Source organism: Brassica oleracea, chromosome C6 (assembly GCF_000695525.1).
Source record: "Brassica oleracea var. oleracea cultivar TO1000 chromosome C6, BOL, whole genome shotgun sequence".
Taxonomy (NCBI): Eukaryota; Viridiplantae; Streptophyta; class Magnoliopsida; order Brassicales; family Brassicaceae; genus Brassica; species Brassica oleracea.
Window position 1 is genome coordinate 29,186,447 of NC_027753.1, and position 8,543 is coordinate 29,194,989.

General features: G+C 33.5%; 1 protein-coding gene across 2 annotated transcripts; it reads left to right on the forward strand.

Moving 5' to 3' along the window:
• The first annotated feature begins 312 nt into the window (after positions 1-312).
• LOC106298357 (putative receptor-like protein kinase At4g00960) lies at positions 313-2,398 on the forward strand. Of its 2 annotated transcripts, XM_013734466.1 has the most exons (6): positions 313-679; positions 772-905; positions 996-1,206; positions 1,300-1,534; positions 1,613-2,239; positions 2,272-2,398. In XM_013734466.1, the coding sequence occupies exons 1-5, from the start codon at positions 580-582 to the stop codon at positions 2,229-2,231; spliced, it is 1,299 nt and encodes a 432-aa protein (XP_013589920.1). In that variant the 5' UTR covers positions 313-579; the 3' UTR covers positions 2,232-2,239; positions 2,272-2,398. The 2 variants fall into 2 exon arrangements, with proteins under 2 accessions (XP_013589920.1, XP_013589919.1); XM_013734465.1 differs by having other exon boundaries at positions 1,613-2,398.
• Positions 2,399-8,543: the final 6,145 nt, after the last annotated feature.

The following is an 8,543-nucleotide window of genomic DNA, read 5'->3' on the forward strand; positions in this document are numbered from 1 at the left end:
ATTAAAAAAAAAAAATTAAACCATATAAATCGGAAAATATATTTCTAAAGAAGCTATTTCAGCTCCTAAAATTCGAATCATGCTATATATAGTATAAGACTAATTTACATACTTAATTCTCATAATAAGGTAAGAACAACTAATCTACAACCTTTATTCATACAAATTACAAAATAATAATAAAATAAACTGAAAAAGTGGAAGGGGAAGACTTGACTTGACTTTTATTCATTTCCTTGGGAGAGATTTAAAAAGAAAAAAAAAACACGAATTCATTTTGACTTATTCCTGTCTCTTCCGCGCATTAAAACCAAAAACTAAAATTACACGAGAACCCTTCTTCTTCCTTCGTTCAACCACCCACAAACCAAAAACTAAAATTATACGAATTCATTTTAACTTATTCCTGTCTTCTTCTTCTTCTTCTTCTACTTCGTTCAACCACCCACAATCTGAGATACCGAGACTACAGCCGGCGAAACCCAATCGAACGTAAACCCACATCCCCAATTCGATTCCGCTTCCTGGGTCTTCCATTTCTCTTCTCAGTTCCTAACCTTTCTGTACTCTTTCCATGGGATGGTCACAAAGAACTCTCAAAAGAGCAATCTTGGCGTGACCAAGTCCATGAACTTCTTTCAAAAAATCATCAAACCTTTCAAACGCAGCTCCAATCGAGGTAAGTCTCCTCCTTCGATTCAACCTTCTCCCTCTTTCTGATGTTTCCTACAATTGACTCACTTCTTCTTCTTCCTCGTCCTTGACCTAAAGGCCTAGAAGACGATATCGATAGAATCTCTGCTCAGGAACAGAAAGTTTTCACCTTTCAAGTCCTAGTCTCCGCTACCAAAGATTTCAACCCGACCCACAAACTCGGCGAAGGTGGGTTCGGACCGGTCTTCAAGGTAAACCCAGTTCAATACGCCCAAAGATTGAAACTTTCCTTAGGGTTTTGTTGGTTTTGGCTGATGAGGTTTAAACCCTCTGTGTAATAGGGAAGGTTACCTGACGGGAGAGACATAGCAGTGAAGAAGCTATCTCAGGCTTCAAAGCAAGGGGACAACGAGTTTGTCAACGAGGCCAAGTTATTAGCTAAAGTCCAGCATCGGAATGTCGTTAATCTCTGGGGTTACTGCACGCACGGAGAGGATAAACTCTTGGTTTACGAGTACGTTGCAAATGAGAGTCTTGACAAGGTCCTCTTCAGTAAGTTCTCTTCTCAATGTTCTAATCCTTAACTATGTGCTTTGATCCAGCTTTAATGATATAACACGTGGTGGTTGCTTCATTTGGATGCAGAATCCAACAGAAGATCAGAGATAGACTGGAAGCTGAGGTTTGAGATCATAACGGGCATTGCTAGAGGGCTGCTCTATCTCCATGAAGACGCCCCAGACTGCATCATCCATAGGGACATTAAGGCTGGCAACATTCTGCTTGATGACAAATGGGTTCCCAAGATTGCTGATTTTGGGATGGCTAGGCTCTATCAGGAAGATGCAACACACGTCAACACTCGCATTGCCGGAACCAAGTATGCTATCCATCACTAATCCATTGTTACAAAATGTCATTTAGTAGAATGTTTATTAAATTGTTCACTGCCATTTAGTGGTTATATGGCGCCAGAGTATGTAATGCAAGGTGTTCTCTCGGTAAAAGCAGACGTATTCAGCTTTGGAGTTGTGGTTCTTGAGCTCATCAGTGGCCAGAAGAACTCTGGCTTTAGCATGAGACACGCTGACCAGACTCTTCTTGAATGGGTATATAAGTTATACAAGAAAGGCAGGACCATGGAGATACTAGACTCGGAGATGTCAGCTTCTGCTGATCCGGAACAAGTCAGACTCTGCGTTCAGATCGGCCTTCTCTGTGTTCAAGGTGATCCTCGTAAGAGACCAACTATGAGACGGGTGTCTCTGCTTCTCTCGAGAAAGCCAGGACATCTAGAGGAACCAGAGCATCCTGGTGTCCCGGGGTCTAGACACCGCCGCAGGACCCATCGTCCTACAGGAGCATCCTCGGTTGGAACGCTTTCGACCACTGGGTCGAGGACAGACTCGTTTGGTTCGAACTTGAACACACACACTGGAGGATCCAACACAGGAACAGGTAAAGCTACTCCATTGTCTTCTAGGATTCCGACTCCTACGAGGACTCACGCTACTAGAAGTGTAGGTGCTGCCAGCGGTAGCTCAGACCCTCATGGGAAACGACCTATGAGTTATTAAAGTACATAAATCTGGTTAAATTTTTTTATTGTAAATACTATATTAGCGAGGTTTTTTTTTGGTTTGGAAAGTAAATTATTATTTTTGGGCTCTGGTTGTGGCTTTACTTGTTCGACAGGGTTTATAGTATTGTATGATGTTCGTATAAATTATTTGTTACAATAATATCCTTCTCACATTCTCTACTCGGTCAATTAACGATAACGTTAAAAAGGGAAGTTTTTAACGCATTAAATTAAGGAAAAATTGGAAAAAAAATAACACTTTCCACTTTTGTATGCCCTTCTAGCACTTGTGATATTTTTGACAATTTTAGACATATTTTACCCTTTTTTTATGGGAAAAATAATAAACTGAATTTTAAAAATTTTAAAAAAATATGAAAACTGTTGGAAACATAAGTATGACAATATATACGTTTAATTTTTTTTTAAAGTGGAATCCCCTAGACTATATTTGCGAAGTGATTTTGCCACATATCCTTTCTACAATCAGTTTCACAAAACAAATATGACATGACTACTGAAATTGATGACAAGGCTTCCGAAAAAATATGACATGGATAATTTTATTTAATGTTGATTTATATTTTTGACAAACTTATTAGAATATGGTAATAATTCATATATTACATTTAATATTGATATTTATTTTTGGTAAACTTTTTTTAAATATGGCAATAGCTCATACATCATCTATAAAATAAATATGTATTCATATATAACATTTCAAATTTCGAAATATTATTATTTTGTATACTTATACAATTTTTATTACTAATGCTTTTAACAATTTCTACAATTTTTAAAAAATTTAAATATCTAATCGTAAGATCATTAGTCTTATATATCTACAAATTGTATAAATATTGTTTAGGTTAAATATTTGATGATTATACAATTTTATATTATTTTTATTAGTTTTATACAAATTGATTTAATATATATCAAATCTATATTAAATATTAGTAAGAAAATAGTAAAATCTATAATATTTAATAAAATTTATTTTTAAATATAAGTTAGATTTAAAAAAAAAAATTACTGCACATGGTGCAGGAAAACACCTAGTCATATTTTATTTTATCTTCTAGCTATAGTTAGAATATTCATTCTGGTTATCTACTTAGTCTAGAAATCGGATACTAAGTTTTATACATAAATATATCAAGGGTATATAACGTAAACTAACATTTCTTGTATATTCTAATAAAGCTAGAATTCGTTACTTTATAATCAAAAAAGATGTCTTCAGTCTACCTACGGCTTGATAACGATATATACCCACAACTCAATGATATACATTATCTAGATTACGTGTCATAACATGTTATGCCTTTACCTTATGTGACGTTTAAGGAAGAATATGTTTCTCACCTACTCTATTGTGTTCTGCATAAGGTAGGATACATATTCTAGGCAAATCCGGAAAATATGGAAACTTCCATATTAGGTTAAAGATGGAGTGCATGAAGACCCTACATATCTCAGAGGTGGTGTTTGCAACAGACTGCTCACAGTTGGTGAAGATGGTGTCTACTCCAACAGAATGGCCGGCGTTCACTACTCACATGGAGGAGTTTCTACGATGTAAGGAATATTTCCCCACTTTCACTATTCAGCATATTCCAAGGGCACAAAACACAATGGCGGATAAGCTAGCACGAGGTGCTAGGACTCAGCATTCTGCTATGGTATATGTTGACTCCGTTCCTCCGAGATGGTTATCGGCTCAGGAATCTACTTAGTTTAGTTTTGCTTCTTTGTTGAAAAAAAAAAAACTAAATCAACCCTAAATCTCTCATAAAGTATTTTCTCTCACGTTTTTCTCCTCCCTTCACGATCTTTTTATCTTCGTTCTCTGTGTTTCTCTTAGGCATGGGCATCCGGGTCGTCGGGTCGGGTTCGGGTCGGATATTGTCGGGTCCTAGAAATTTAGACCCATATAGGTACTTATAAATTTTCAGGTCGGTTCCGGGTCGGGTCTTGTCGGGTCCGGGTCGGTTCGGGTCTATAATTTCAATATCCATAAAATACCCATAATTTTTGGGTATATTTCGGATCCGGGTCGTTTCGGGTATTTAGGACCCGAAAAGGATTCGAAATACCCGAATTGGACCCGAAAACTCTAAAAATACCCGAAGAACCGGAAAAATACCCGAAAATACCCAAAATTTTATCCAAAATCAGACCCAAAAACCCAAAACATACCCGAATTTTACCCGAATATCCGAATTATATTTTCTAAAAATCTAAAATTTTACCCGAAACCTACAATTATACCCGAAAACCCGAACCCAAACCTTTTAAAAAAATCCAAAATACCAAAAATTATACCCAACTACCCAAATATACCTAATATATACAATTATTTGCGAGTACTTCGGGTACCCGAACAGGTCTCGGGTAGGACCCATACCCGAACCGAGACCCACGGGTCCAAAAAAAAGACACAATAGGTACTTTAGCATGGACCCGGACCCAAACCTCGGGTCGGTTCCGGTTCGGGTCTTCGGGTCCGGGTAAAATGTCCAGGCTAGTTTCTCTTTCTCTCTTCTTCATCGACATAATCATCTCTTCTCTCTACCAATACAACATGGTTCTAATCTATGCTAAATCTGGTGTATAGATGTCTCTAGCGATATCTTCTCTATTTTGGTATAACAGCCCAAAAGAGTACAAAGAATTCAATCATGTCAACTCAGAGTCTGATGAACAGTATCGCTTAATAAGATCATAATCATAATAGATGTTTTCATTGGCTCATCTTCAGGGTTTGAGATCAATAATCATATTCTTAAATTTCAATATCTTTTCAAAATTAAATCTCTAAGCAACAATTGCAAATCAGATAAGAATAAAAAAAACTTAAAATTAAAGTTTTTTGGATTTAATAGTGGTTGAAGTTATTTCTTTCTTGTCTGCCTCTGTTGATTTCTTCTTTTCACAATTTTAGCTTTCAACTTTACACAAGACTTCACCCAAAGATCAACTGACTCTACGTTGTGAAACCTCAAACTTTCTTTCTCCTTCTGATTACTCCTAAGAGATTCTTGTCTGATGCCATTTGCAGTAAGAGACGCTTGAGCATGTCCCTATTAGTCATCTTATCCACTCATACAGTTAACAAAATGTGTCTTTCATGTTCTTTTAGCATTACATCTAAGTTTCCTCCTGCAGGAGTTAATGGCCATGAGATGTTTATTCTCTCTGTTTTTTCACAGTCACCCTAACAGATGGCAAACCAAAAAAGAAATTGATTAGCCCACAAAAGTTTCAATGCAAAACAAAGACAGTTATGGTTAAGATGTTCTTATCGGTGGATTCTTTCTCTTTTGTAAAATATTTGGGTTTAACCAGAAAAACGTGGTGACCCATCACCATCTTTTTGTTATTAAACCACAGTTGATTTGCTATAGAAAAATGTGATGCATATCTGGCAGCTATCGAGTCTGAGAACTTTGTCAACTGGGCGGATCCACGTTGAACAAAAGACTGTTGCATCATCAGTTCTTTACTTAGAGGAGGAGACCGATTCAAACCCCTCATCGTAGCACTCTTCAGTGCTGCATCTTCATTAGGATTGAACTTTTTACTCATGTTTGTCTGGTTATTCTTCCCTTGACGTTTCTTTTACAAACAAGAGCATAAACCGAAAAGTTAAGATTCCATGAATACAAACATACATTATATCTATTATGGTAGAATGATTATACATACTTGTATTGATGCTAGTAACTCGGCATTGGCATCTGAAGCAGGCACAACTTTGGATTTTCTAGATACTTGTTTTGACTCATTCTGTTTACTGCCTTTCTTTCTGGCTAGTAAAGAGGAAAATTTGAAGCATCAGTGTTCATTAAGACATAAAAGAGCCATGTTTATGCAAAATCTGGATCTTACCGTCTTGCTTCCTCTTTTCCAAACTTCACATCAATTTCCTTTTAGAGAAAAAGACAAAAATAGCACTAAATCAAGTTTTTGTTCCCAAACTAGCATTCAAGGTCAAAAGTCACAAAAATAGCACTTAATGTTTTATCAAAAGTCACAAACTTAGGGTTTAGAGTTAAAGGGTGGGGTTTAGGATTTAGGGTTTAGGGTTTAGAGTTTAGGGTTTAGGGTTTAGAGTTGAGAAATGAGGTTTTGGGGATAAGATTTCAAATTTTGAAAAATAAAAAAATTAAAATTTTCAAAAGATAAAATGCTATTTTGGTCATTTTAGTTTTTGAGTGCTATTTTTGTGATATAAACTTAGAAATGTGCTATTTTAGATATTTGCCCTTCCTTTTTTGTTGATTGTGTCTGAAAACAAAGAGGAGTAAGACAAAAAATGAAAAAAATAAAGATTTACGATGAATAAACAAGGATTCTCCACTTACCCTAAATCGCCATTGATACATGTTGAAGGTAGGGAGACCATTCTGGAAACAAGAGGAACAAATAGAAAATGAACGTAAAGGAATAAAATTGCAGGAATGAAAAGGAATAGTTATTCTTTCTCAAATTTAATGAGTAATACTTTTGTTCTTTATTTCTCTACAAAAAAAGAATGGTAGGAAATGAGAAGAAAAAAGTATTCCTTGTGAATTGTGATATTTTTTAAGGAACGTTAGGGAATGCATTATTTCTCGTCGTTCCCTGGACACCATTCATATACATCATCTTTTTTCATATAACTTTAAATATGAAGAGTTTTGTTTTCCAAAAAAAAAACTTCAAAACTTTAAATTTGAAGTTTGAGTAGTAAAACCTCAAATATAGAGTGTCACTATTCAAATTTCAAATTTGAAGTTTCATATTTTTATTTGTATTTTGGTTCTTATAATTATATATTACATTTATGATTCTTAAATATTTTGTCGTTTTATCTTTTTAATCTTTAAAATTTTTATAACGCATAAATATTTCAAATTTGCCTTTATAATTTTAATTTTACGCATAAAATTAAATAAAATTTTTAAAATAAGCTATATTTAGATAACAACAATATTACAAAAGAAACTTAATAAATGCACTAATTGATTGTATTTGGGTGTATTAGGAAAATAGTTCAATGTAAAATTTTATATTTTATATTTTTGTATAGCATTTTATTAATATTTTTATTAATATTGTTATAATATTTTTACATATGTGTTATTTATTTATAAAGCTTTATGAACTTAAGTTAAGTATCATAAATATAAAGATCATAGTATAAAATATAAATACTTTTGAAGTTAAGTTTGAAATTTTAGTTTTAGAGAACACTACCTTTAAACTTCAAATATAAAGTTTTGCAAACTTTAAAATAGAGTGTCTTTTTGGAGATGCTCTAATCCATCTCCGTCGTGGATAATTTAGACTTATTGGAAAATACACACTTGTTCTCATGTTCCTTTAATGAAGTATTGATTTTCATATTTGAGTATTTGATGCTCTGCTCTTTAATTAACAACTTATTTTATTTATTTTTTCTTAATACTATATTTTTCTATCATACAATATACACATTACTATTTGATTCAATTTTTTGTTTTAATTCATAAACTATTTTTATCCCGGTCTTTTTTTTTTTAAATAAGTTTAAATAACCGAATCGATCCGAATTATCCAAATCCGAACTACAAATATTCGTACTCAACCCGAAGTATAAAAATATCCATGTGTATTTTGTATCCTTATACCGAAATATCCAAAAATCTGAAATACCTAATCCGAACCCCAAAGGTCCGAACGTCCACCCTACCTTAAATAATAGTAATAAAAAAAGTTAAAGTAAATTACCTACAATTATAAATATATAAGATAATATTCATATTTTTATCAGTCAAATAACCTGTTTATCTCAGTTTTTATAATATCCAATTTCTATTAGTCAAATTGTTAAAAAAAAAACTAACAATAATTCATTTTTGATTTATAATGTAACTTAAAACAAAAGTTTCGTTTTATGAAACAATATATTTACTTTTTTTTTTGTATCAATAAAAAAAGGCGAGAGAGGTTATCATTACAAGCCAAACACTCCTCCCAGTTTAGGCATTCTTCGTTTGTTCTTTAATTTGCATATATTTTGTCTTTTACAAGGCTTTTGCCTCAACCAAGACTAATTATTTTTCTTTTTAGCTAAGCTAACCATCAATTTCTTATGTAAATAAAATCAATGGGTTAGGCTGTAGCTTTCTCTAATATATGTTCACATTTGACTGTTTCTCTTGTTTCGATATTCAAATCAATGGGTTATTTTAACTTTTATTGATAAACACAAACTTCAACGGAATTCACATTAAACAAGTTTATAACAGGCGAGATTTTTTTTTTTTTTTTTTTT

Bases quoted from the DNA above. Each gene is read 5' to 3' on its own strand.
- LOC106298357 (XM_013734465.1), top strand. From the start codon at position 580: ATGGTCACAAAGAACTCTCAAAAGAGCAATCTTGGCGTGACCAAGTCC. The intron at 680-771 runs GTAAGTCTCCTC...CTTGACCTAAAG, and splicing joins CAAACGCAGCTCCAATCGAG to GCCTAGAAGACGATATCGAT. The intron at 1,535-1,612 runs GTATGCTATCCA...ACTGCCATTTAG, and splicing joins ACTCGCATTGCCGGAACCAA to TGGTTATATGGCGCCAGAGT.